Source organism: Phasianus colchicus, chromosome 28 (assembly GCF_987193195.1).
Source record: "Phasianus colchicus chromosome 28, bPhaCol1.hap1.1, whole genome shotgun sequence".
Taxonomy (NCBI): Eukaryota; Metazoa; Chordata; class Aves; order Galliformes; family Phasianidae; genus Phasianus; species Phasianus colchicus.
The window spans coordinates 4,825,333-4,853,169 of record NC_143463.1 but is presented as its reverse complement, the minus strand read 5'-3'; the positions used below and the strand labels follow the sequence as shown (position 1 = coordinate 4,853,169).

The window sequence follows — 27,837 nt, the reverse complement described above, 5'->3', positions numbered from 1 at the left end:
GCCGCTGCTCCGCGTTTCGACGGCGGTCGCACGGCGCGGCGGGGAACCGCGCGGGTGGGGGAGCGCTGCGCCTCGCGGGGCCGCCGCCCGGAGCTCGGGGCCGCCCGCTAGGAGCGAGGCCGCGCCCCGGGACAGCCCTCGGGGCGGGGCGGCCGGGCGGAGGCGGGGAGCGCGGAGCCCGGCGGGGAGCGCGGAGCGCGGCGCGTTTCTACGGCGCCATGGAGCTGCCCGGGGCGCTGCAGCTGGGCGAGCTGGCGGCCGCCTTCGCCTCGGTGCCCGTCTTCCCGCTCTTCGACGCGGCTTACTTCATCGTGTCCGTCCTCTACCTCAAGTACGAGCCAGGTCAGTGCGGGAGCAGCGCTGCGGGGCGGGGGGATCCGCCGGAGCTGACACAGCCGCGCCTTCCGCCCGTGTTGGGCTCTGGCCGCCCGGTGCCGAGCTCCGTCGGCGCTGCTCTACTCGCGCTCGGCGTTCCGTTTCTCTCTGTTGTCGCCTGTTCTGTTCCTGTGGCCGCGCTCCCCTGTTTCTGTTCGGAGAGGCCGCAGCTGAACGCTCCTCTTTGTTCCCCGCCCGTCCCCGCTCTCGCTGCTCGCAGCTCTCCGTGCCGCGCGGCTCAGGACGGAGCTCATCCCGGCTGCTGCCCCCGCAGAACGCCGCCTTCCCCGCTGCGTTTACACGGCCTGTGCGCTCTCCGCGCTCTGTCGATCGGTTTCGGCGTCGCTGCCCGCAGGACGAGGCAAAACCACCCGCTTTGCCGTGCTTTGGAGTCCCCCCGTTGTCAGATTTCTGCGCTGTGCAAGCAGCGGCATGCTGTTCTATTTCAGCTCCCTGTAAACAGGAGTGCCGGGTTTTCGAGGCCTGATCCCTCACAGCTGTCTTCCAGCATTAAGTTCTGAGCCGTGCAGTAACAGCCAACCCCAGTGAAGGTATTTTCTCTTCCAAACATGTCAGCCCGTAATCCCCTCGGGCTGCCTAAGGCTGCAGTGAGCTTCTCGCCTGGCTCCCATACGGCAAATGAGGGTCAGGGTGGTAACGTCCCCTTTCCTCCTTGGAAGACAGATAACCATGGGGTTCCTATAGATGAGCTTCACATCGCGGCTGTTGCAGCTGTCTCGCTTCCACTGTCCCTTCAGCCGGTTCAGATGTCAGTGGGGATAGAATGGTATCAGCAGTCCCACTTTTAGATCACTTACTGCTGCTCGAGGCGGATGACTGTCAGTAATGTGGATGTAACATTTCAGCATTATTTATCTCCCCATTACTGGTGTAGCAGAGTTTGGTATCTGATGTGTTGCACAAAAGACTCTGGTATCAGTTTAAGGTGATGAGACAATCTTAAAGAACTGATGTTCTCGTGAAACTTCCTCCGAGAAGCACAGCAGGGGGTGAAAATGGGAGAGGAATCAAACAGCAAGGAAAATCCCCAGGCAACGGGAGGCTGTGGAAGAAAGCACAGTGTATTCCCCAGCAGTAACGCCATTTAAATACCTAGTTGTATTTTCTGATCTTGGAGGGATTTGCAAACCATCACGGTAGCAGTGAAGAATCCTCAAATCCTCTTCATTCATTTAAAGATTAAGAATTGCTGTTCTATTTTACAGTTATTTTACGAATGAAATAGCTGAACAGATTGCTCATGAATTCTAGAGGGCACCTAGGTTGAAGCAATGGAGAGAATGGTACTAGTATGCATTTTGTTTTAAGACTGGAAAAAAACAAAAGCGTTGACTGAGGGCAAAATTGTTCTGATTGCAGTTCGAGCAGCAAATGCAGGAGCTAAACTTCTAATGGCTCCATTCATATGAAACCTTGTGGGGGCCTGCAGGCTGTGAGCACAGACTGTGTCTCAACTATATCTGATACTTGTTTAGGCTTTGCAGAGTGTGCATTATGGCATTTTATTTTACAAGCTCTTTTCTTTGACTCATTTCCTGTTGGAGCACATTGAAAGCAAGTGTCTTTCTTAGCTCTTTGGTGAACACACCTTCTCACTTAGAATTTACTCACAGGAGCTGTGGAGATGTCTCGCAAGAGTCCTTTTGCCTCTTGGCTTTGTGCCATGCTCCACTGCTTTGGAAGTTACATCCTCGCTGATCTGCTGCTCGGAGAGTCACCTATTCATTACTTCAGTAACAACTCCAGTGTCATCCTGGCCACAGCAGTCTGGTGAGTTCCCCTCAGCTACTGAGCACTCGATACTGCTGGTTGTGTGCAGGACCTCTGCATGAAGGGAGGTATTCCATCTGTGGGACACACATGTACTGTCTTGTTTGGATTTGTGGGGGAAAGCCAAGGTGCAATGAAGCAGTCTGAGTCTTTTGTATTTCTAGATCTAGTTTGCACTTTCTCTGACCAGCTGTCTGATGTGTTGGTAATAGGAGTGGGAACCAACCCCGCTGCAGGACGATTCTATTCATAGCTGCCACAGCTGAACTGTGGCCAAACCGCAAAATCAGCGTGTGCTGCACTGACAGCACACAGCAGAAGGGTGGCACACACTGAAGATTTGGGGACATTTTAGGTGCTTTTAGGTGACAGAAGCAGCATTTCCTTTTCTCTTACATAACTTAGGCTAACTACACAGTACTCTTTATCTTCTCTATTAATCCCAGGTCAAGATAAACAAGTGGGTCTTTAAGCTCCTTGTGGTTTTGTTCCAGGTATTTGATATTCTTCTGCCCCATGAACCTCTTCTACAAGTGTGTTAGCTTTCTGCCTGTGAAGCTCATCTTTGTGGCTATGAAGGAGGTGGTCAGAGTTCGCAAAATTGCAGCTGGGGTCCACCATGCTCATCACCAGTACCACCACGGCTGGTTCATTATGATGGCTACTGGATGGGTCAAAGGTGACACCTGGGATACTCCAATGCACCCACTGCTGTGGGGAGGGAGGGGAGAATCTGCAAGTGAAGCCTAAGGTCACCACATCACTCAGTGCTGACCAGGCTAGATAGTGGATGTGTTCAGCTGCCCCAATTAATCACATTCCTTAGAACACAGATTTATTCATACTCACAGAATGGTTGTCAACTGAGTCATCGGAGACATGAAGAACTGGGAGTCACTTATGGGTGCAGAGTTCAGTAATTCTTTATCATCTTCCATGTTCTACTGTCTCTGTCCTTGCGTGTGTCTTTTTAGGAAGTTCTTTCAGTTTTGAAACAGTCCAGTCAGTTTCCCCTTAGTTTTGTAATTGCAGTAAGCATTTGTGCATCAGTAGATGGAACAGAGGCAAATGCCTTTTTCCAGCATCAGGAAACACTATGGAACTCTAGAAAGCAACTGCATGCTCTGTTGTTTTAGGATAACTTTATTTTAATTTTGGGATGGATGTCACAAACCTTCCCATTACATTGTGCTTATCCTGTGGGGATGTAGAGGAGTCAGCAGAGCTCTCTTCTGGTGTGGCAGTTCTAGCTGTTTGCCTTTATTGTTCCACAGGTTCTGGTGTTGCCTTGATGTCTAACTTTGAGCAACTGCTGCGTGGGGTCTGGAGGCCAGAAACAAATGAAATTCTTCACATGTCTTTGTAAGTAACCAGCCTGTATGTTCTATGTCAGACTGAAAATGAAATTTAAAGAACCATTCAGGACTGGACACAAAGTATACAAACCTTCTAGATAAGTTCTTTATTTCTCTTCTAGCCCTACAAAAGCCAGTCTGTATGGCACAGTTCTTTTCACTTTGCAACAAACTCATTGGCTCCCTGTCTCTGAAGCCAACCTCATCTTCTTTTTCACCATGTTTATGATAGTTTGCAAGGTAAGTTTACAGCAGATCTGCTGCTAACAAATCTACGGAACCAGAGAAAGGGTACAGAATTAAGAGGGGGCTGTTCACCAGTTTAAGCTGAAACACTGACTTTGGAATGCTGCTTTCTTTCTTGTTCAGTGGGCCCTGGTGATAGGGGCCTTCCTAACTTTCCTTGTAGATTTGCCCATGCAGAATTCTTGCATGATTAACTTCACAATGAAATGAAAACCTGAAAGGTTATTTTCAGGAAAGCTAGTGCTGAGAATGAAGTACTCTGCAGAGCATTAATGAGATACTAGGACTAATTCTTGCATCTAGATTTGATAACCTTACGAATCCACTTTGGAAGGCACTGGCTGTACATACCAGGAAAGATCTGCTCAGGCAATTACAGGCTAAATTCTCCACGTTATTTTCAGCGTGGTAGAAGATCCTTGTGATACAGCCCTGGATTACATAGCAACAGGGACACTTACCTGTGCAAGTAGGATGTCCTTTACTAGTTAGTCCTTCATAGCTGGTGTATGTGGTCTTTAACTTTGTCCACTGTTGCATGGCAGGTTTTCATGACGGCAACTCATTCTCACGCCTCACCTTTTGCTCCAGTGGAAGGCTTCATCTGCCCAGTTTTCTTTGGCTCTGTTTCTAGCGGACACACTAGCCATCATAATCAGCATGGGCACTCCCACGAGGCTTCCTATCAGCCACCTCCTCCTGTGAAGTCAAAAGAGGAGCTAAATGAAGGCACAAGGAAACGAAAAGCAAAAAAAGCTGAATAAAAAAGCAACCAAACAGTAAACAGGCCAAGACAGTTCCTCCAGAGCTGTGTCTCAAAGCCACCTGCGGCCTCCTTTATTTTCCAGTCCTCCCACGGGCTTCAGAGGAGAGGTGGAAGTGAAGACACTGCCAGGCAATTCCCTGAATTTCAGTTGTGCTCTCTGTGCTACTCCTTGCTTCTTGGTCTCTATCTCTCTGTTCTGATCATATTTTCAGGGATTTATAGATTTGTGCCAGGATGATAAATGGGTGCCAGTTCCCAACTGTCAGCAATTATGATGCATCATCTTTCACTGAGTTTATTTATGAATGGAAGTAATGGTTTGTGCTCCCACAACTGTTCCTGTGAGTTTTCATTGACCTTTTTGATATCTACCAGAACAACAAACTGTTTAGACACAATCAAAGTGGAAATTGGATTTCATGCTCGAGGAAATTAAATGGTCTGTTATAATCCTGATCTATTTTTTCCAGCTCCTGCATCTGCCATGTCTCCAAATAACATGACATTCTATATGCAATAAGGACATCAGCTCTGGTGTCCTGGCCAAATTCTACTCTGAAATTACATTTTTCTCATCCAAGTTCCCTCTGATTCTTAATGAATGGTCACTTTCTTAACTAAGACTTTGTTTGCAAGACCTTTGAAGCTGTAAAATGCTCTTGAATGCTATCTATTGGTACTGTTATTATTTTAAACTGTTTTGTAGTGTTGCTGCTCTGTTAGCAATTGTGTATTTCACCTCAAACCTGATTGTCTTTACTTGGGAAAGAAGCATGGTTTTGGTTTGTTTGTAATCCTGTGGGATATAAGAAGGGTATGTGAGTGTAAATAAGTATTTATTATTATTTATTTATAACTGTCAGGGCACCTAATTAATGGACCTGAAACTGCTTTTTAAATCTTTGCATCTTTATATCAGGAGAATTGGATACTAATAAGTATGGTCCTAAGCTGTGCTTGAAGCAGTGATTTTGGTGTGCTGGTGGGCAGCCCGAACACTTACTGCGCGCAGGAGGAAACATTTCTTATATTCTTAAAGTAAATTAGAAAGGCTGAAGAAATAGATTTCACACCAGCTGATTAAAAGTACTTTAATGGACTAATAAGAGAACGCCAGCTTGAGAAACAGAGTTTCCTTTGTAGGTCCCTTTTTGCCAAACTACTGATCTGTGCCCAATGAGGGAGGGAGAATGTGAAACGCCTTGCATGGCTCAGGAAGCAGTCAATCAGCTTGTTCATGTTCTGCTTAATGAATACTGGCTTTTAGATTAGTTTGAAGCTGTTCCTGTAACTGATTTTGTTCTTAAAAGTGTCATCTTAAGCATTGTGCCCTGGAAACCTTAAATCATCTGAGGTGTTTTTTTATCACTAATGGCCAGGATCATTGCAGTGCTAGAAGTATGCTTGAGGGTGTAGTACTGGGCTTTCAGCTAAGCAATGTGTCACCATCCCTAGCAATAAGGCTTGCTGCTGTCAAGCCTTTGCTACTTGCAATGGGGAATAGAAATGGAAGGATTTAAGAACAGTCATTGCTTGGTTGTTGTTGGTTTTGGTTGTTTTTTTTTTTTTTTGGTGTGTGTCCCCTATTCCAGAATTGAAACTCTGATATTAATTTTGGAAAAAAGAATTATTGTATACAACCAGATAAAAGCCAGTAAAAGAGGTCAAATGATTTGTGGGTTTGGGTTCTGAAAGTGCCTTAACTTTGTGAGTTTCCCTCCAGCAGAAAACAGCTTCTACCTGACAACAGTCTGGTTTTGCAAATACTGGTCTACAAAAACCTGGTGTATCACTGACATGCATATAAAGAATGGTTTATGAGATGTCTGATTCAAGGGGAAATTTGTTATATAAAAGCCCTTAACAAAATAAAAATTGTGAAGTGACTCTGATTGTCCAATGGCATTTGAGGAACTGATGTGTGTTTCTTTTACTCTCGCCGGTCTGAGAAGTCACACCTTCCTCGATCTTGTTGAAGTCTCCTTGACCCAGGACAAAGTGATTCTGGTTGGACTTTGACATGTCACAGAATCACAGAATCGTAGGGGTTGGAAGGGACCTCCAGAGATCGAGTCCAACCCCCTGCCAAAGCAGGTTCCCTACACCAGGTTGCACAAGTAGGCGTCCAGGCAGGTCTTGAATATCTCCAGAGAAGGAGACTCCACAACCTCCCTGGGCAGCCTGTTCCAGTGCTCCATCACCTCACCGTAAAGAAGTTCTTGTGCACATTTGTGTAGAACTTCCTGTGCTGCAGTTTCTGGCCATTTCCCCTTGTCCTGTCTCCACACGCTGCTGAAAACAGTCTGGCCTTACCAGACTGATGTCCTACAAGTATGTTTGAGCATGTTACAATTGGAAGCAGTATGGTAAAATATCGTTGCTCTCGTTGTCCAAGTAGCTTTTCTAAGACTTCAGGGAGGGATATAAAGAAACTAACTTATAAAGGCCAAAGGGGAATGTTTTGTACCTGTTGACTCTGCCTTTCCTTTTGTGACTAAAAGACAACGGTCATTCACTTGGGACAGGTATGTAAAAATCTGCAGACAAACACAGTTCTAGCTTATTTATATGGAGTTTCAGTATTTGTATTTAAAACAATCAAAGAGAGAAAAAAAAAAAAAAAAACAAACCACCAAAAATGCTTTGAATGAATGGGATCTGGACATGCTTGGGAAATGGGCAGCCTGATCTGGTGAGTGGCAACCAAACCACAGCAGGGCTTGGGGCCAGGTGGGCTTTGAGATCCTTTCCAGTCCAACCATTCTGTGATCTAGCACAGTACTGCTATGAGCTGCTGCTAAGTGCCAAAGCCTTTGCTCTTCACAATACTTCTGGTTGAGTAAAATCATAGCTGCTAAGTAAGGACAGATAGGAGAAATATTCTGAGTTACCTTAAAATTAAAGCTCTGCACCTTTAAGGTTCTTTATCTGGAATGTGATTAGTATCAAGAAGACAACTGCCACAAAGAGAGGTCACAACTTTCATTTAGTGGAGCCTTTTATGGTGAGAGATAAGGAGCCTTTCTTGAATTTCCATGGCTCAGCACTGGTAACCTTCAGTACAATTTCAGGCAAGCCTTTTTCATTCCAGCTAGCAAAGATGTTTCTTTCAGAAGTAACTTCTTTTTAACTAATGCTGTAGGGGCACAGGGTTCAATACGGCTTCTCTGCATCTGGAAAGCTCTCAGGTGCCTGTTCATGCTGCTTCCTTAAGGCTCTCCTCCAGCTGGAAGGAGAACATTAGCTGGGCATTCCCCAGCAGGTTAGTTAACTTGCTTCCATGCCACAAAGAGCAAAGGAACTCCCTGCCTGAATGATTCAGTGAGGACCTGCAAAGGGCTATTGATTTTTGATGGGTTTCATTTATGTCTCCTCAAATCTAACTCTGAAAATGTTAATTAGTACTCCTTACCAGAACAGTTGAGAATTTAAGTTGCTTTGGAATGTGAGATTTAATACCAATAGAAAAGAGGGTCTGTGCAAGTCTTACACATATTAAGAACAACAAAAAAAGCAGCAGAATGTTTCATGTGGCTTAACTATTCTGCTCTCCATGACATCCATTTCAGTGTATGAACAAGTTTTGCTCAGAAGCAGGACAGAATAATAAAAAGAGCAAGCAGCTGAGAGTATGTATTTCAAGTGCTTTAAGAAATCCTGCTGCGTCTGAAGTGTGCCATGCTGTGCAGAATGTTCCCAGCTCCAAACTGCTGCAGCACAGGGTGTGAGAGGTGCATGCCAGGGCTCAGCCTTCCACAGGGCAGACGTCATTGCCTTCTGATAACTCCTGATACTAACTCTAGTGAGATGTAGCTAAATTTAGCAAGAGACTTAATCCTGAGAGAGGCCCTAGTTGCCCAATGGAAAAAGCGAAGTGTTTCATTTGCTGCTCTCAGCATTTCTTGTTGACTGACAGGTTTCCCTTTTCTTTTGCAGACAGAAGCCAAACCAGCATCTACAGCTTTCAGCATTGCAGATTAGCTCTACAGACAGGGAAAGCTCTACTGCTCTTAAAGCCTTTGTAGAAAAGAAATAATAATAATAAAAAAACATAGGAAATGTGAATTATTATTCACAATAAAGGACCTGAGAGACCAAAGGACTAAACTTCGATGTAAAGAGCTTGTGTGAAAAAGGGCAAGGCCAACAGAGGGCCAAGCTAGAGGGACTTGTGTTCTTGTTCTTCTGTAAGGAAAAGCTAACAAAATGGGTTTGGATTTCAACAGAAACCAGAAGTGCAGCCCTCACTCAGTAGGCACACACAAAACTACTCCCAGCTAAGTTCAGTCCTGCCTGCGTGGTCCATGCAGACAGCAGTCTGAGGGAGCTGTGGGGGATGGCAGCTCTTGGAAGAGATAGCGAGAAAACAAGTTCCCATCCACACAGCCTGCGCTGCCACTGTGACTCACAGCTGCTACTCACCTCACCTCTGAGGCGACATTTCTGACAAAGAAGAGAAGTTTATCACTATCACTCTGATAGTGTTAAGATCAACATTCAGGAACAGCTTTCTGTCTGGCCTCTGTTTCACACATGCACAGCATTTGCATTTTTCACACATTCTCCAAGAAAGAAGTACCGCTAAGGGTTTCTTGACACTTATCTGTTTCCTTTATGTTCTGAAAGAGAATGCAGGGATTTTTAGAGAGCCTGCAACTGTAATCCTTTAGGAAGAATCAGTATGAGATAGTGATTTCATCTTACCTTTAGGATACAGGTAAGCTGTAGACGTGGAATGCAGGAAAACAGGTCTGATATGTTTAGAGGCTTAAACGTTTTCATAGCCTAAGGAAATTCAGAATGGCCCTGGAAAAGATTTGGTTGGTTGATTTTGTTTGGTTTTGATTTGCAAATTGCAGAAACTCCCTGCTCACCAGAAAGTAACACGCTGCATTCCTACAGCAAGCAAGCTGTTTCTCCTCCAATTAGCCCAGTCCTTGATTCTTCTCAGTGATGCTGGCAATCTTAACTTTCCAAAAATGACTGCTCACTGGGGACTTCTGCTCCAACTGTAACCAACTACTTGAATCAGTGGATTTGTTGGTGACGAGGACTGCTGTCATCAATACTAATGATAGGTATATGCAGCATGAAGTACAAACTGCACATTGCAGAGTGCTGCCAGGGCTCATCCCAAGGCTCCAGTGTTGTTTTGATGCCGATAGAACAAAAGCATTATTACATATTTCTCTATCACTATCTTCCATTCTTGATTTGCCTGGATGCCACTGATCACCCTCATCCTCCAGACTGTGTCTGCTGTCACCTCTCCAGCACGGTATATTTTAAGCAACCTTAATGGAGCTGACATTTTCCTCCATTACATTGCTGGTTTTGATCACAGAGGCTTGAAGAATAGTCTAAAAATGCACTTCAGACTCCTGAAGTTGACTTAATTTAGATTGAGACTGATGATGGCTAAACCCTGATGAAGGCTCTCTGTAATGTTAGTTTCTTGCAAGAAAAGGCTTCATCTCCCTGTTTGATTTATGATAGATTAAGATGTCGGTTAATCTCTTCTTACTTGATTAATCTTCACAGACATCTAGCCAAGCACTGTGTGCAAAAGGAGCCTGCTACATAAACACACATTACTAATTTTTCTTTAATTATTACTCTGTATGCCAGAGGGATACAGAGGGGATACAGACTGGGATAGACAGCAGCCTCTTCAATCTGACTTCAAGAGAAACCGATGAACTCAGCTCCCTGGGAGGTCTATTTTCTTATCTCTGCCTGCACCATTTGACAAAGGGAAACTGTAAAAGGGAATAGCCATGATCCTGGGTGTTAAAAAACTTCCTTTAAACATCTGTGCGCCTAAACCTTATGTGAAACAAGTAGCAGTATATTCTCACCACTAAATAAAATCTCTAAAAAAATCTCTAAAATACAGAGGGAAGTATTCCTAGAACAGACAAAGGCAGCCAACAAAGGCACCACAGCTGCATACAGCACCTGGTATGGAGCACATCTGCCCTCAGAAAAGACCCTGGAGATTCTACCAGGTGACAAATAATGGAGCAAGGAGACAATATGTATTTCTCTAGAAATACCATTTTGCCCATGAGTTTACACAAAGACAGAGTAAAGGTCTATTTGCTCGGTCATGCACCAGTCCCACTTGCAATTGTTTCAACAAATGAGAATAGAGAAAGTGGGTCATTTTGTCGCCAGGACAACAAAAGCACACACTGACCTAGATATGTCTGAGGGAACCTAATCTTGCTGTTGGCACAGACTAAGGGGTTCAGGCAGTGTTAGGCGTTTCCAGTTGGGGAAGCACAGCATATTAACAATCTCAAATTGTTTCTTTTTTGTCTGCAGCATCAGGAACAGATTTCCCTCTGTGTCTCGCAGCAGGCATCACAGTGATGGCACTTAGTTCTGATTACCAGATGCTGGTGGCAAGTTCCCAGAATGGCTCAATGCTAGTCTGGAACATGGAAGTTATTGAGATGCTGCACACCCTCCCTGGGTACTCTGGTGAGCATTCTCCATTCTTCACGGTCGGAGAGCTTCTTTCATGTCTGAAAAGAGCTTCAACAGCTTGGCCATCACCTCCTAGCCATCAGCATTCTGCCAATCGCTGGAAGCACTGAGAATCCCTTGGTTTGTTAATTCTCCTCTCTTAACTTATAGCTGAGGTGAGGTGTGTGAAAGCATTTGGAAAAGGAACCTGTGCTGTCTCGGCTGCCGTGGATCACAATCTGTGCGTCTGAAATTGGATTTCTGGCAGAGTAAAGTTTGTTATCCAAGACACACATATTGAACAGCAGCCCTTCCATCACCTTCACATGGATGAGAGGCACATGACTGTATATTCTTCTGCAGACACAAAGGCACAGCCATTCTCTAAATGTGCTGAAAGAACAAGCACTTTAGGAGGGTCCAAGGTCTCTATGAGACATCACCTATGGCGTCCTAAGGAGAAACAGAGAGCACGGCTTACTGGTTCCCCTCTCACATAGCAGCAGTGGTCCGATTCAACAGAGTTCAGTTGTCTGCTGAGAAGGGAAGCAGAGGACGTGCCTTAAGGGAAGCCCAAAGCCGGGATGAGCTTTAAGCCCTTTGCTCTGCGCCTGGCCCTGCAGGCGGTGCAGTGTGTGCGCACCTCGGGGTCCCAACATCCGTGAGAGGTTCTGCCGACCCTCAGAGCCTCTCCTCAGCGCTGAGCGCAGAGCGAGGGACGGGAAGAACCACAGCACACGGCAGTGTCACCAAGGCGACCCTTCTGGAAGCCTGGTTTGTACCAGCAAGCTGTCCCGCGCCGCTGGCTGCTGTAAAATAAACTAAAACAGCACAAACAGCCGCTGCGGTCCCGTCCTGCCTCAGAACGGCGCGCTTCGTTCCGAACGCCCGCAGGTCCCGCACAGCGCCGCTGCCACGGGCCGCAGAACGAGCGCGTAAAAACAGCCAAAATACGTAAAAACGGCGTTTGAGCCACAGTACCACAGCAGGCGCCGGAGCGCCGTTCGCGCCCTTCAATCGCAGCCCAACGCGAGCGGCCCCCGCGAGGGCCCGGGGCTCCCGCCCCCGACGTTTCTTCCCGCCGATCCCCGGGGCGGTCCCGCACCGGTCGCCCCCCGCAGCCCCGTCCGTCCCTCGGCCCGCTCGGGGCTCATCGCCGCCGGAGGCGCCGCTCCCGCCGGGCCGCTCGAAGGACCGGAAGCGGCGCGCGGTGCGGGCGGCGCCGCCGACGGCGGCCGCGAAGGTTCCGCTCCGGGCCGGGCCGGGCCGTGGCGCCGTGCGCGCTGACGCAGACGCTCCGCACGCGCTGACGGGGGGCGCGCGGCGGCGGCGGCTCCGACTCCCAACATGGCGGCGGGGGGCGGCGGCGGCGGCCGGGGGGGCAGCGCCCCGCGTTGGGGCGGCGGCGGCGGCCGGGCCGCGGCGCAGGAGAAGCTGCCGGTGCACGTGAGTGCGGAGCGCGGCCCGCCGGGATTCGTCCCCGTCCCCGCGGAGGGCGGCGGGGAGCGGCCCTGCCCGCCCCGCCCCGGTCCTTTGCCGAACCCGCCCCCGGGGCCGCGGGGCGCCCCTCTGCCCCCACGACCCGCGGCGCCCCCGCCTTCCTCCCCCGTTTCCCGGCCCCGTCACCGCGGCCCCCCGGCCCTCCACCCGTCCCCTCAGCGCCCCCGGTACCGCGCCGTTCCCCCGGGATCTGCCCCGTCTCCCCGGTCTCTCAGCGCGGTGCCAGCTGAGGCTCCCCGCCGCGCCCCGGGCGCTCAGCAGCATCCCGCCCGCAGGTGGAGGATGCGCTCTCCTACCTGGACCAGGTGAAGATCCGCTTCGGCAGCGACCCCGCCACCTACAACGGCTTCCTGGAGATCATGAAGGAGTTCAAAAGCCAGAGGTAAAGCCCGGCCCGGGGCCGTCCCTGCCCTGGGGGCTTCCCCAGCCTTCACCCCGTGATTCTGCCGTCCCTGCTGGCCCAGTTGTTACACACTGGAGATGAGGGAGGAGCCGTCCATCCCACTGCTGTCTGCTTCCTCGTTTTCCAGAGCAGAAATCCACGGGAAAAGAACAATCTGTTTTTCCATCCCGCTCTGAAATGCAGATCTGGAAAAACAGATGAGGACTTTTATTGCTGAGAGCTCTCAGCCCTCGTGTGGGCAACCTGCACGTTCTTCTCTCTGGAGAACATTCCCAGTGGGAGGCTGCAGTGGGTGGTGGTCCTTCCCTCTGCCTGGGCCTGTTCCTAGCTCTGAAGTTCCCAGACTTTCTTGTTGAGAGTGATATCTGTGAGAAGCCAGATGCCTCACCTACCTCTGTAGTTTTCTGGGCTTCAGTTGTATTTCGGATGTAGGCACAAGTAACGAATTCTTCTCAATTCCAGCATTGACACACCCGGAGTCATCCGACGTGTTTCACAGCTGTTCCATGAACACCCCGACCTCATTGTAGGATTCAATGCTTTCCTCCCTCTGGGATACAGAATAGAAATTCCAAAGAATGGGAAGTTAAGTATACAGTCACCACTGACTAGTCAGGTAGGTTATGAAGCTCATAGTACTCCAAATAAATCCTGTTAATATACTGCTACGCACATCTCTTGCACAGTTTAGGCTATATACATTTTGCATGTATTGCACATTGCTGAAGTTCTGACGTAGTTTTTAAGATGTGGTAACAGCTGCAATGTAAATTTGAACGTTTATTCTCAAAGCAGTTATTAGCTCAGCTTGCACTAGAGTGATGTTCCTGCATGAAGTGCCACTGCAACTCCAAATACTCCCGTCAGATTTGAAAACTGAGATTTTAATTGGTTTGGACTGTTACACAGACTCTCAATGTACGATGGGTAGTGACACATCTAAAAAAACATCCTGGGAGAATCGTATTTCCAATCTTCAGTGAGAAACTGAGAAATGTATTTTTTGTCCATTGCCTGAATGCGTATCAGGTGTTGCCATGCAATCGCTACCATCCTGCAGTGGGAGACATCTGCTGTTGGATAAATATTGGCCTCTTCCTTTTGTTGTTATTGTGTGGTTGTGGAGGCTGAAATAGAGTTATTGCTGAATTCTGCTGATAAAGTTGTGGTTTAATGCTAATTACTAGCAGTATATATCTTTTAGATCTCTCCGTTGCTTAGGAATTTGGCTTCTTGGAGCCTTAAATTTTAATATGTTTCTTAGAACTGACAGTTCCTCTGAAATAGAACAGTGGTAACAGAAACTGCAGTGCACATTACCTGGTACAACCTCTCAAGTGTGGATAATGCAGGGGCAGTCAAAAGCAGCAATGAGTCAGATTGTTTACCAAGTCAGATATGGGTTATGGGTTTGTTTGTTTTTTAACTCATGGTGTTAATAACATAGGTAAGGAAATGTATTAGCAAATTAAATCCTTTTTTCCCCTTATTTCTTCACGCGGTAATCTCTTTTAGCTAAACAGATGTAAAATATTGATGCTAGGATGTAGTTGCACCTGTGTTTCAGTACAAGTCACTGTCTTGTATGTCTTATGCCACTAGGTGCCCTCAGAGCCTGTTCCCAGCGCTCTCCCTGGCAGCGGGCTGTTGTTGCATTACTCACAGGAGAATTCTCACAACCACAGTGACTGCACCGAGGAGTTTAGGCATCAGCTTCCATACAAAGAAGACAAATCCCAAATTCCTTTGGAGTCTGATTCTGTAGAGTTCAATAATGCCATCAGTTACGTGAATAAGATCAAAACACGCTTCCTTGACCACCCAGAAATTTACAGATCGTTTTTAGAAATTCTTCATACTTACCAGGTAAAAAGCCTTCAATATAAGATAGATTGTGGGTTTGTGGTGTGGCTGCTTGAACAGCTATCAAATGAAACGTCAGGCTTTGTCTAACAGCTGCCTCATACTTATATGAAATGACAGAAGTGTGAAAACTGTTGAACCTCCTGGGCTCTGCGATACAAAGGGGTTGTATGTGGGTCTGTCTTCGCTAACTTCCAGATGTAGTGATATCCTGTGTGATAGGAGCCTTGGACTGTCTGATACATATATGAAGTTTGTGTTGCTTTTTTTTTTTTTTTTTTTTTTTTTGCTTCTGTGGGTCGTATGTTTGTATCTGTTTAACATCTGTGCATATCTTTTCAGAAAGAACAGCTTAACACTAAAGGTCGACCCTTTCGGGGCATGTCAGAGGAAGAAGTGTTTACTGAAGTAGCAAATCTGTTCAGAGGACAGGAGGATCTGCTCTCTGAGTTTGGACAGTTTCTTCCAGAGGCTAAAAGGTCTTTGGTATGTGTATGCTTAAAGCAAGGCAGGATATTTAATGCTGCCTGTTTATATGTAAAATGCGTTACGGAAAAACGCACAGCCAGTAGGTGAAATTCACTTCTCTTCGCTGCTTGGAATTTCACAAAACAGGTCACTTAACTACATGCTCTCTGTTCAGATAAGCAGGATTCTTTATTTGTACAGACTGACGAGAGAGCATTGAAACAATTATTTTCTTCAGTTCACAGGAAATGGACCATGTGAAGTGAATAGTGTCCAGAAAACTGAGCATGAAAAGAATCTTGAACACAGCAAAAAGCGATCCAGACCGCTGCTGTTGCGTCCTGTTTCTGGCCCAGCAAAGGTATCTCTCTGCAAGTGACCTCATTTTGTATTACTCATTTTGTTTATGTAATTCCTTGGGTGAAGTTGTAACGAGTAGTGACTTTGAAGTGTGTGGGTTAGGTACAAGGGGGAAAAAAATCAAAATTATTTTATAAGTAATCTGCAAGGAAAGCAATTTTCAGAATTCTAAAATGTATATGGTAGCATGTTGTATAATAAGAATCAAGCCGTTAGGTGCAGAGTATTGGTCCCCAGAAGGGCAAAATTGCTTCTGCAAAGGAACCTTTCTTTGGAATTGTTCCTGAAGTGATCCTCCTTCTCCTTAGCCAGGAGTCGTTTGATAGAAATTACTGTGGAGGACTTGACATAGCAATGCTAGATTGCTGTTTGGGAAATAACAATGATCAGTCTTTGCAAAGAGCTGTTCAGTGTCAGCAAAGTGGAGTTTGATAGCATTTGAATGACATATATATATATATATAATTGTTCTTTTAACAGAAGAAAATGAAACTGAGAGGTACCAAAGATCTGTCAGTAGCAACAGTGGGAAAATATGGAACACTGCAGGAGTTTTCGTTCTTTGACAAGGTCAGTACTTGGCACGTTCTCACACTGTGGGCTTACTTTAAACCACCAGTGTGGTTGTTATTTGGTTCATTTTTTATTTAATCTGTGCGTCAGCACTTAGCAATTGCCTGACTTCAAGTGGCAGAGGGAGGGCAGACCGAGAAGAAAGCAAATAGATGGGTTTGGAAGAATGGAAACTGATCATTAACCTTTTCCTGAATGCTTGTCTCTAACACGTATGTTTTTCTGTACTTTTCAGCAGCATTTCCTCATAGTAACTATATGTAGCTACTAAATTATTGTTTGAAACTGAGACTTTCGGAGAATGTTCTTTTTATGTTGCAATGCAAATAGAGGTTGGTCTCCTGTGGTTCAGACTGCTTAGAATATGTGCAATAATTAAAAATGGCATTCAAGTGGTTTGATAATTTCTTTCTAAACTGTCTGTAGGTGCGTAGAGTGCTCAAAAGTCAGGAAGTCTATGAAAATTTTCTCCGTTGCATTGCTCTCTTCAACCAGGAGTTGGTCTCTGGCTCTGAGCTGCTCCAGCTAGTTACGCCATTTTTAGGGTAAGTTACTGATTGCCATCTCTGCTGCATTGGCCTTTTTTAGCCTTCCTCTGTTAATTTTTGGTAGGCACTGTGAACTTTGTCACTGAAGCTTTGAATTCAACATCAGAAATACCTTCTAGGTAGCATGCCAGCGATGCAAAGCTAATCCACAAAGAGAAATAATAAAACTGGAATCTTTATCATATCTATACAGCTCTTGAGGAGCATTCTGGGGAGGAGTTTATTTAGATTTCTCACTTTTATGATGAGTATTAGCCACCCTAAAACCATCAGAATGAAATAACTTACTTGGGTCATGCTTATTTGTGTTTTTGAAGGAAATTTCCAGAGCTGTTTGCACAGTTCAAGTCCTTTCTTGGTGTGAAAGAGCTTTCATTTGCTTCTCCACTGAGTGACCGATCTGGGGATGGAATGAGTCGGGAAATAGATTATGCTTCCTGCAAACGCATTGGATCGAGTTACCGTGCTCTCCCAAAAACCTATCAGCAGCCAAAGTGCAGTGGAAGAACAGCCATTTGCAAGGAGGTACTTTGGGATCATCCACTAAATCCCTGTACAAACATTGTACTTATGTAACTTGAAATGGGGCAGATAGCAGTACAGCTTCTGCACGTGGATTCTTCTCTCTAACTCTGACTATCCCTCTTCAGTCTTGTATCAGTTATTCATCCAATTCATTGAAATAAGAGTATCCACATTCAGCTCACTAGGTTTATCTAAACACATCTCAAGTCATTTCTTTCAGTTTAATCTCTTTTGAGACACTATCTGTATAGACAGAAAAGAGCATTAATAGGGCAGAAGTTATTTCTCTAGCTCTGGGCTAACTTTTGGAAGCAGTGTTTCCCCTGAAAGGGCACTGTGAGCCAATGCCGTAGGCACTGCTGTCACTGGGAACAGACATCTACTCCCACTGTTCCCTATTGTCCCCTTTACTGCAATGATCTCTGCTTTGAGAGAAGACAGTGAATCTACTTCTGAACTCTGATGCATTTCCACTCAGACCTTTAATTATCTAGGAGTAGTCATTACAGCATTAGCTAGGCTGAAGCTTCCAATAGAAACTCAAGGAAGAACTGTGCAAGAATAAAACAGGGAAGTATCAGAGTTTTTAGAACAGCTCTGGGCTTCTAAGGCATTGTTCAGTGTCATATCTTTGCATTCTTGCAGGTGTTAAATGATACCTGGGTTTCATTTCCATCCTGGTCTGAAGACTCAACTTTTGTCAGCTCCAAGAAGACTCCTTATGAGGAACAGTTGCACCGCTGTGAGGATGAGCGATTTGAGGTACCTCTGCTGCTCAGCTTCCATTCTCCCTCCTCAGAAAACAAAACTTTCAACTGTTGAGGATTTTTACTGAACTAATCATTGGCCAAATACTGAAAGTTTGATTAGTGTTCATTAGTTTGAGCTGGAGTGTGGGTGTTTTCCCACTTGCTTAGAGTCTAATAGTTCTTTTAGGCATGAGTCCAGTTCTGGAAAACATGTTGCCTTTGAAGAACTGGCATAGGTCTGTTTTCCATAAGAAGCCTTGCTGGTGCTTCTTAGCTCCACCCAGCAGGCAGCAGACCTGAGCACTGCTCATCTCCATTTTCCTGCTGTCAGCATTCTTAAACTGTGTCTTTGTGGACTCTTTAACAGCTGGATGTTGTCTTGGAGACCAATTTAGCCACAATACGTGTGCTGGAGAGTGTGCAGAAAAAGCTTTCTCGTCTCACTCAAGAGGATCAGGAAAAATTTCGGCTGGATGATTGTTTGGGAGGAACATCAGAAGTGATCCAGCGCAGGGCCATCTATCGCATCTACGGTGATAAAGCACCAGAGATCATTGAAAGTCTGAAGAAAAACCCAGTTACTGCAGTTCCAGTTGTTCTTAAGAGGTAATTCCCATTCTCCCACACTCACCTGGGATCTTTAAGAAACAGGATTGTAAAGCTCATTTTTATGTGTTTTTTTTTTCTTTTTTTCCCAGTAAGTAACTTGGTTTTTAATTCTTTAGATTATAATAAAGTACAGAAATAGGAAATAAAGTAGATTTTGTTTACTTCTGAAGTGACAAATATTTTAGCAGCTCATTAGAAGTATCTAAAGTATTTCAGTAGCTTACTGAAAATGCTTTTCTCTGTATTTAGAGTTCTTGGACTGTGCTTAAAAAAAATCACATTTTTTAGGTTGATTTGGGAATGAAGTATGAGTGTTAAGTCCTCCCTATTTCTCTTTACTGCTGGTAGCTGTTATGTTTCTGAGTACTTCAGTCATTTTTTATTTTTTTTTTTTAACTAAAAAAATTCTTTTTTTCAATGCTGAAAGGTTCTGTGAGATGATCTCCAGTGAGAAAGTTAAGGTGTTGGAAATTGTTGTAGTTTTCTAATATTCCAAGCATTTTTAAACAACTGCTTTCTGTAGACACTGTTAGAAAAGATAGCTTATCTCCAGTGATGGTGCTTTTCTGTATGTCTTTTCAAACTAAAGTAGATTGTACATTTATGCAGATTGAAAGCAAAAGAGGAGGAGTGGCGGGAGGCCCAGCAGGGCTTCAACAAAATTTGGCGTGAGCAGTACGAGAAAGCCTACCTGAAGTCCCTTGACCACCAGGCTGTCAACTTCAAACAAAATGACACCAAAGCTTTGCGCTCCAAGAGCTTGTTGAATGAAATTGAGAGTGTCTATGATGAGGTACGTGTGCTGGCAAATAACTAATTCTGTTTGTTGTTCATTTATACCATTGTCTGAAGGTTTGCTCCATGTCTAGGATCATCTGGAGGTGTTCTGAAGAATTCTCAGTCAAAAATGAGCAGAGTGTTAATCCTGGCTTATTTCTTCTGGCAGGAATGGCTCTTGAGCGTGGAGTGAAAAGATCTTTATCTATTTGTCTCTTGATTACAGCATCAGGAGCAGCATTCAGAGGGGAGAAGTTCATCTACAAATGAGCCTCATCTTATCTTTATCTATGAAGATAAGCAGATATTGGAAGATGCTGCATCTCTTATCAGCTATTATGTAAAACGTCAGCCTACCATCCAAAAGGAGGATCAAGCAACCATTCGGCAGATAGTGCACCACTTCATACCTGAGCTGTTTTTCTCTCAGCCCCCTGAACACAGTATTTCTGAAGAATCAACAGATGAAGACAGAGAAAACCATCAGGGGCAGAACCTGGATACTCCAGAGCTACGGAAAAAGCACGTGCCTGGGCCTCCAAGCAGTCCTTTGGAGACAAAAGCAACCTTCTGTGATGTTACAGCTGCTGAACCCCATAACACTCTGGATGATGTTTACAGTCTGTTCTTTGTCAATAATAATTGGTATTTCTTCCTCCGCCTTCATCAGACTCTGTGCTCGAGGCTCCTAAAGATTTATCGTCAAGCACAGAAGCAGCTTCTGGAATATCGGACTGAAAAAGAGAGAGAGAAACTCCTTTGTGAGGGGAGAAAAGAAAAGACCAATGATCCAGCCATGGAGCTCAGACTGAAGCAACCAAGTAAGAATACGCTCTGACGTAATCCATTCTTGATGTTCTGGTTGTTAGTGCTTGATTGTATGTGTCTGGGTAACTGAGACCAGCAGGCAGGGATTGTAGAGGTCCAAACCTCTGCTCTATGTGCAGTTCATGGATACAGCTGATTTGACAGGACAGCTTGTTTGTAATTTGTCCTTTTGAGTGCTTTTATGCATAGTTCATAAAATCTTCCCACAAGTGCACAGCTGTCAAATGTTCCCAGAATGTCTAGTATTAAAGTGTTACTTAGTTTTAAAATGTGAATGGCTCTCTGATGAAACAGTTAACCATTCAAAGCATCACAGAAAAGCTTGAGGAAAAACTGTTTCAGTCTGTCAGCACTCTTGAGAGAGGACTCTGCAAAGGTGTTCCAGTACTGAAGTCATGGTTCTCGAGCAGTGCTGTCCTGTACCCCTCCTGATTTCACTCTGCTTCTTGCATGCAGTAAGTGACTGCTCTTTTCCTCTGACTAGGTGAAGTGGAACTGGAGGAGTATTACCCTGCATTCCTGGATATGGTGAGAAGCCTGCTGGATGGGAATATTGACCCAACCCAGTATGAGGACACACTGAGGGAGATGTTCACCATCCACGCCTATATTGGCTTTACTATGGACAAACTGGTGCAGAATATTGTCCGCCAGGTAACTAGTTTGATGACTGTGCTCTGTGAGGGACAGCATGTTTCCCTTCTATAGACAAATGGCTTTCTCACAGCACCTGTAATGCAAGAACACATAACATATATAGAAGTTAAATTTGTGGTGGAAAGGGCTTAATAAAAGTTCAGTGAGATAGTTCAGTATCAACTACAGTACAGGGACCACCTCGAGGAACTGACTCTTCCTGGCCTTTTCCAGCACTTCTTCAGTTCCAGAGTTCAAAATTCTGCCATTTCCAAGATAAATCAAAGGCTAAAGAAAGACTCTGTCCTTTCTATGCAATATCTGTCTTCTAATTGTAGGGTTGGTTTTTGTTGTAGTTGTTTTTTTGTAAAGTTAGACACTTTAGCTCCTTACTCTCGTTTTTTCCTTATATTGTAAAGTAATGAAAGGGAAAATAAAGGGTATAAAGTCTCTGGAGTTGAAACTCTGGTACTTTGTGTGGTGCTATGCTGAGCTTTGTATTCCTTTCATAATACACTGAAGTTAAGTCTTGGCCCAGACTTGTTAACTGAATTCTCCCCTTTTTTTAATGGAAGCTTCACCACTTAGTGAGCGATGACATCTGCTTGAAGGTTGTTGAGCTGTACCTGAATGAAAGGAAGCGAGGTGCTGCTGGAGGTAACCTGTCCTCTAGGTGTGTCCGGGCAGCAAAGGAGACCAGTTATCAGTGGAAGGCTGAACGTTGCATGGCAGATGAGAACTGTTTCAAGGTGAGAACCTGCTGCCAGGAAACTTCTTAAAGTGACTGTGCTACTTCACCTGGCAGAAATGGGTTTGAAAGCTCCAAGGCCACAATATGGAGAGAGGAATACCAAAAACAGCACAGACAGTAAGGTGGCATATTGACTCACTGAAAAGCCTTGTTGCTTACACCTCTCCTGTTCATGTATTTGTTGTCCAAATGACTTGTGAATATCTGTCATTTTATTGTGGACTCATATGGCCAACATCTTTCACCTGTCACTTTATTACAGGTAATGTTTCTACAGAGGAAAGGACAGGTGATCATGACCATTGAGCTTCTGGATACAGAAGAAACCCAAACAGAAGATCCGGTGGAGGTCCAGGTAATAGTATGGTGACCATGCAGTCTGCTGTACCACAGACAAATCAGATATCTAAGAATGCTTTTCAGCTTTCTTGATCCCAAATATGAGTTTTTGCCAGGAGGATAAGCTTATCTGGGAGGGTATGGCCATTGACAGAAATGTGTATGTTAATGAAACAGTTTCAACATAAATTATCTTGGGGTTGGATGAGGTACCAGCAGCTTCTTAAAGAGCATCTGGAAATAAACCAGACCTTTGCAGCAGTGTTTACCTTGAGAGAAATCTTGACTTGAAATTGATCTCTCTTGTAGCACCTTGCTAACTACATGGAGCAGTACGTTGGGGTAGAAGGAGTTCCAAACAACCAGAATGATGGCTTCTTACTGAAACCAGTTTTTCTGCAAAGGTGAGCTCCCTCCCTCTCCTGAGTCATATCTGGGGCAGCTGGTCCTGCTTCCTTTGACTGTGTGGCAGTGATTGTAGGTGATGTGCAGCACAGGCAGTTCTAGGGAAACGCACTCATCTCTGAGGTCCAGAGGGACTGCTGGAGTCAGTGTGCTGTACAGGAGTGCTGAAGAAAAAATTAATGACCACTGCACTGAGGTGTGTTTGTGATGGAGTGGGGCTGCCTCAGCAGTCCTTTCTGGGGGGACTCTGAGGTCTGATTTGTTTGTTTCCATTTCAGTAACTATTTGTTGAGAGTCTGTAAACTAAAACATGCATTTCATACTTATGCTGTCGGCTCTACTAGCTTAAGAGAGTGGGTGAACACGTGTGACAAATGCTTTATAATCTGTTTTGTTCTAGAAACCTAAAAAAATTTCGTAAGTGGCAGTGTAAGCAAGTGAGAGCTCTGCGGAGCGAGGTGAAGAGCTCCTGGAAGAGACTGATTGGGGTTGAGAGCGCATGCAATGTGGACTGCAGGTTCAAGCTCAACACCCACAAAATGATGTTCATCATGAACTCGGAGGATTACATGTACAGGCGGGGAGCGCTCTGCCGAGCCAAGCAGGTGCATCTCCTGTTACTCTCTCAGTAGTTTAGGCTATAGCAGAGGTAGAAGATTTGAGCCAAAAGACAGGTATTGGTAAGAAGTCTTGTGGCTGAATTTCTGCAAAATACGCCCAGAAGTTACTCCTCTGGATGTTGGATGAAACAAGGAAGAGAGATGGGAAATGTTCTGTGTTTTGGTTTAGTTTAGTAGTTTTTACTTTGCAAATTTTAAAGGGGAGTGGCAAACATTAAGAAATTGAGACCTTTAAAGGCAACTGTGTGGCTTTTCTGATTGTATTGTGTTGTAGAGCATGCCTGTCTTGGACATACAAAGAGGTGAAAGTTTTGACTTCTTGCCCAGAAACCTCTCAGTAATTTTTTTTCCTTTTTTGCTTTCAGGTACAGCCAATGGTGCTGTTAAAGCACCACCAGCAGTTTGAAGAGTGGCACAACAGATGGCTAGAAGAGAATGTGACCATGGAGGCAGTAGATGTCGTTCAAGATTGGCTAATGGGAGATGAAGATGAGGAGATGGTGCCCTGTAAAACAACTTGTGAGACAGTGAATGTCCATGGCGTCCCTGTGAACAGATACAGAGTGCAGTACAGTCGCCGTCCAGCTTCGCCATGAGGAGATTTGTGCCTGGGATTTGCTGGTGAAACACATTTACTCTAAGAATAGTGGTGGGAATGCAATGTATGTATTAATGGTATTTATCCAAACAGCATTTTACTTTGGATTATAATGTATTTTCCATATGGCATAGACTTGTCTCCTTGCAGTGTAATCCTCCAGTCATCGTGAAGAGACTTAACAGCTTTAAGGAAGAGGGCTCTTGGCATTGCCACACACTTTTTAGTAGTTTCCTAGCTTTAGGCCACTGCTGACCAGCCAATGCAGGAAAGCAGAACAAGTGGGCCAGGCTTCTGGTGATCTGCCACTGGTGGCTTTGTTGGACAGGAGGAGTTGGCTGGTGCTTGGCAAATGCTGGCAGCTGCTTCCACTTTGAAAAGTTTAATGTGCCCTATCGTCCTGAATTTGTGCCGTCTTGGAGCCTGCAGAACTCTTCAGTATAACCTCCAAGTGCCAGCGTGGCACTGATTGCCAGCCTTGCTGCAGGCTGGTTCATTATCTGCGTGTACTAATAAGGCAACAAATGCAGTGTTTGTTACTGGTGCTCTGGTGAGAAAATGTCTAAACTGAGGCAGAGGTGAACAGCATACTGATCACTCTTAACTCCTGCTCACCAACTGAGTATTCTGGAGTGTGAACTAAGGGGAAGAAACCCTGTGATCTGCAGTGCTGGGGAGGAGAAACGAGGCCCATGGCCCACCTGCCCGCAGAGCCCATCTCACTGCTTTGAGGATTTGTGACCTGCTGCAGTCTGCTGTCTCAGATCTGAAGCTGTTTGGAGCGTGAGTGTGGAGGAAAATATCCAGCGCGAGGTCTGGTTTGATTATTTTGGGTATTTTGCATGCTGACTGGCAGCCTCTGGAGACTGTGTGCTCTTCCTTGTGTGTGCCCAGACTGCGGTTCTGCTGGGTTGTGCCACTTAAATAACGGCAGTAGATGGAGCTCTTGCAGCACAGTGTTTGCTCTGGATCTGAAGTTTTGTCCCAGATACGCTGCTGTTCCTGCTAGGTCAGCACAGATGCTGTGTTTGCAGTGACACATGGAAGTCTGTAACGGGGAGGATTAGATCCAGCCACAACCACTGAATCTTTTCCGCCAAACCATCCTTACTTCTGCCCAAGGTTTTTTGAATAGAAGCAAAAGAAAACATAACCCGAACCATACAGAAAACTGCATCAACTGTCTGACTAAAAAAATCAAGGAAATTCAGCTGTGTCTGTCCTGCAGCCCCACTGTGACTTTGCTGTTGTTTTTTGGGGCCAAAGGCAAGCACTCTGTCGTGGAGCATATGATAAACATGATGTGTTGAGGCAGATCCAGCCTCCTTCAGCTCAACCTCCAGCTTTTCATGGCTATTAAGGGAATTACCCCCCAACCTGGATACTTTTTTTGTGGCTTTGATTTTAGGTTATCCTTTCTGCCAAACCTAAATAGCAGCCTGTAGGATTTGTCCTGGGTTATTTCCACTGTACAGCGTTGGGTTTACAATTGTCTCACTTGACCGTAGAAAAATTGGCCTTTGGGGTACATTTAATACAAAACTGTACTGACTCTTTGTCTTTTTTGCAAATTAATCTGTGGGAGGGAATGAAGGAGGCCAGTCTTTGGCATTTGTGGCCACTTGCACAACCACTGCCAGTGCAGAACTTCTCCTCAAGAACTCATGTTCTCATTGTCTGAGTGTCTGTTGAATTCTGGTTACTGAAATGAGCTGTGGAGGTTCTTCTCCTGCCCACATAGATATGGGAGAGGGAGGTGGAGAGGGGATTGAGCCCAGTGCAAAGCACAGAATCCCTTTTTCTTCCAGTCAGCTCAACAGAATACGCCTCAGTCCTGTTCACCTCTGCTGTCTTCCAGTGGAGATGATAACTGTGCCAAATTTTATGGTTTTACGATACAGAAAAATGTTTACTAGACAATAGGTTGCAACTTGTGGCTTAAAATGAATTTGATTCCAGGTGTCCCACAGCTTATGAGGGTAATGCACCTGTGTGCCATCTTGTTCCATCTCCCCATTTTTAAGTGTACTTCAGGTATTTTTAAGCATCCTTATTTTGTAAACTTTAATTTATAATCTCGAATGGATTACAACAGACTGTGGCCCTTCGTAGTGCTATTGTCTCAAAAACAATGGTAGCAAATGATGTGAAGTGATGGGATAAGTGGGCAGTGCAGATCTGAGAGTGCTTTGCTGATGTCTGAGAGTTTAAGCTCAGCTGTTGTGTATCTGCAAGCACGACCTCAAATCAAGAGTTTGTTCTTCCATTTTTTTTGAAGGATCTTTGCTTTTGGGCTTATAATTGCTTTGCCAGCTCTTTGAATGTAGTTTGTTTTTTTATATTTATTTGCACATCCAAGTCAAATAAAATACTGATTTTAAAAGTCTGCAGGTCTCACTGTTTTAAGTGGGTTTCAGATTTAATTTAAGCCTTCTGATAACCCCCAGAACTGACCGTCCTGCATCTGAAACTGCATTTTCAATGGCAGAAAAATGCTCCTGCAGTTACAGGGAGCTGCATGCAGCTGTGTGCCAGCCCCCTTCCAGCAGGTTTAATCTTCTCAGTGTGGTGAAGTGAGCGCACTGTGTGACGTGAAAGGAAAGGTTTCCTGCATGCAGATCCCACATGGGAAGGCAGCACCTCTGGTTCTGCACGCACTGCGCTGCGGGAGCACAGCTGAGCTCGGGCGGCCGTAAGGTGGCACAGTTGCTCCGTGTGGGAGTACGTTTCAAAAGAAAACACCGCACGGAGCCGCTTTGCACAGCTCCGAGTTGGCTCATTCCTAGCAGCACCTCTGCCACGAGAGGTGTGCAAAACCGGGTCCGGACCCAGCCTCAGCTGCTCGTGTGCTCTGCAAACAGCCCTTGGAGCGCACGATTCCAGTTCCGAAATCTATCAGCACATCTGCTCCAGGTTAAGGCAGTACAACTACAACCACGAAAATCACCCCCACCCGCCTTCCCCTCAGCCTCCCCAAATTCCTGGGTAATAATAACATGTTGAACCGCCTTCCCTGGGAGCCCTGCGCAACAAATGGATGTGCGGAGTTTGCAAATTAAGCTGCAGCGCTGTGACCCAGATCTGATAGGAGTTTCCTTTACATCATCCTCAACACTTCCGTTGCCATAACAAAAGGCGATTCCACTTTCTGTGCAGCGCAGCGTTGCTCACAGGGAAGCAAACCTCCATTCTCTGCATAACAATCCTCTGATGAATAAACGGTATGAATAATTTGATATAAACGATGGTGGTGACGTAGCAGAGGACGCATTATATTTTACACAAAAGTGTCCTCTTGGAGATGTTGGACTTAACACAAAGAACGGCCCCTGTGCTGCGGGGGAGTGAAAGGCGCTGGGGGCGGCACAGCTGACACAGCCAAACACAGCTGGAGCTCTCAGCAATACATGGCTTTACAAGATCCTTCACGTTTGCACATGGAATAATAAGGAGTGTTTTTATAAATTGCATTAAGAATTGCTGAAGGGAGCACTTGAACCGTGGAGAAAGGAGAGGAGGGTGAGCTGTGGCTGGTGAGGGCAGGAGGTGCCCCATGCACGAGGGCAGCCCCGTGTGCCACCCACAGCCCCCAGATGCCACAGCCTGCGAGGACGAACCCAGGCTGAGGTCCCTCATTTCTTGCTCACTGGAGCTTTTCTGTGCTGCGATTTGGAGAAGGCTCCGACGCACAGCCGGTGGCTGGGAAAATCAGCACTGCATTCATGGAAAATGTGAGGTTGTGCTGACAGCGGTGGAAATGCTGCGTGCTGCTGGCTCTGCCCCGAGCTGCTGCCTCTCATTCTGCAGCAGGAACACGAGCTCAGCCCAGGGCAGGATTCAGCTGCACCAGTTCCCTCTTCACACTGCTGGTTTGCAGCTGAGCTGCTGGAACAGAGCAGGAACCTGAACCCTGTTATGAGCATCTGAGTCCCAAAGTCAGATCAGTCGGGCCCTAAAGGCACCACGTGGGGCAGGGCAGGTGCTGCCCATACCTCCCTCACACCTCTAAAATCCCTCCCATGTTCCAGTCCTACGTACTCAGGGTTCAGAGCAATGGAAGCAAAGAGTGCTTTCTCCCAGGAGATACCTATTGCACAGCGAGCAGCTTTAAAACCAAACTGTTACCCCACAGGGAAGGGAGCAAATGAGATGTTAACAAGCTGTGACAAACCTCTGGCATGAGAATTTTCAAGCAAGCTGTTCTGCATCTAAGGCAATCACTAAAGATCACACAGCATCTGAAAACTGAAGGATAGAGCAGTGAATAACCTCTCCCTGCTC

General features: G+C 45.7%; 2 protein-coding genes and 1 long non-coding RNA gene across 7 annotated transcripts; 2 read left to right on the top strand and 1 right to left on the bottom strand.

The window, feature by feature from the left end:
- The first annotated feature begins 67 nt into the window (after positions 1-67).
- TMEM38A (transmembrane protein 38A) lies at positions 68-6,438 on the top strand. 2 transcript variants are annotated; one of them, XM_090126261.1, is made up of 7 exons: positions 213-342; positions 825-926; positions 2,010-2,166; positions 2,661-2,845; positions 3,441-3,528; positions 3,644-3,761; positions 4,313-6,438. In XM_090126261.1, exons 3-7 carry the CDS (start codon positions 2,021-2,023, stop codon positions 4,529-4,531), a joined length of 756 nt encoding a protein of 251 aa, XP_089982387.1. In that variant the 5' UTR covers positions 213-342; positions 825-926; positions 2,010-2,020; the 3' UTR covers positions 4,532-6,438. The 2 variants fall into 2 exon arrangements, with proteins under 2 accessions (XP_031459862.1, XP_089982387.1); XM_031604002.2 differs by lacking the exon at positions 825-926 and having other exon boundaries at positions 68-342.
- Positions 3,294-12,918, bottom strand: LOC116235696 (uncharacterized). Of its 3 annotated transcripts, none has more exons than XR_004168411.2 (3): positions 12,801-12,918; positions 4,229-4,466; positions 3,294-3,560 (listed from the first exon to the last, which is right to left on the bottom strand). It is a non-coding gene; the product is annotated as an uncharacterized LOC116235696 (long non-coding RNA). The 3 variants fall into 3 exon arrangements; XR_016460330.1 differs by lacking the exon at positions 12,801-12,918 and adding an exon at positions 8,956-9,168; XR_016460329.1 differs by lacking the exon at positions 12,801-12,918 and having other exon boundaries at positions 3,294-3,489; positions 4,229-4,366.
- SIN3B (SIN3 transcription regulator family member B) lies at positions 12,272-25,942 on the top strand. Of its 2 annotated transcripts, XM_090126260.1 has the most exons (20): positions 12,272-12,382; positions 12,422-12,450; positions 12,780-12,886; positions 13,370-13,523; positions 14,510-14,773; positions 15,113-15,256; positions 15,477-15,599; positions 16,079-16,168; positions 16,598-16,716; positions 17,037-17,244; positions 17,890-18,006; positions 18,361-18,599; positions 19,212-19,395; positions 19,606-20,200; positions 20,692-20,861; positions 21,419-21,592; positions 21,857-21,949; positions 22,243-22,337; positions 22,739-22,943; positions 23,324-25,942. In XM_090126260.1, exons 1-20 carry the CDS (start codon positions 12,352-12,354, stop codon positions 23,552-23,554), a joined length of 3,372 nt encoding a protein of 1,123 aa, XP_089982386.1. In that variant the 5' UTR covers positions 12,272-12,351; the 3' UTR covers positions 23,555-25,942. The 2 variants fall into 2 exon arrangements, with proteins under 2 accessions (XP_089982386.1, XP_031459861.2); XM_031604001.2 differs by having other exon boundaries at positions 12,344-12,450.
- Positions 25,943-27,837: the final 1,895 nt, after the last annotated feature.

Bases quoted from the DNA above. Each gene is read 5' to 3' on its own strand.
- TMEM38A (XM_031604002.2), top strand. From the start codon at position 219: ATGGAGCTGCCCGGGGCGCTGCAGCTGGGCGAGCTGGCGGCCGCCTTC. The intron at 343-2,009 runs GTCAGTGCGGGA...ATTTACTCACAG, and splicing joins CTACCTCAAGTACGAGCCAG to GAGCTGTGGAGATGTCTCGC. The intron at 3,762-4,312 runs GTAAGTTTACAG...GTTGCATGGCAG, and splicing joins TGTTTATGATAGTTTGCAAG to GTTTTCATGACGGCAACTCA.
- SIN3B (XM_031604001.2), top strand. From the start codon at position 12,352: ATGGCGGCGGGGGGCGGCGGCGGCGGCCGGGGGGGCAGCGCCCCGCGT. The intron at 15,257-15,476 runs GTATGTGTATGC...TATTTTCTTCAG, and splicing joins CAGAGGCTAAAAGGTCTTTG to TTCACAGGAAATGGACCATG. The intron at 19,396-19,605 runs GTACGTGTGCTG...TCTTGATTACAG, and splicing joins TTGAGAGTGTCTATGATGAG to CATCAGGAGCAGCATTCAGA.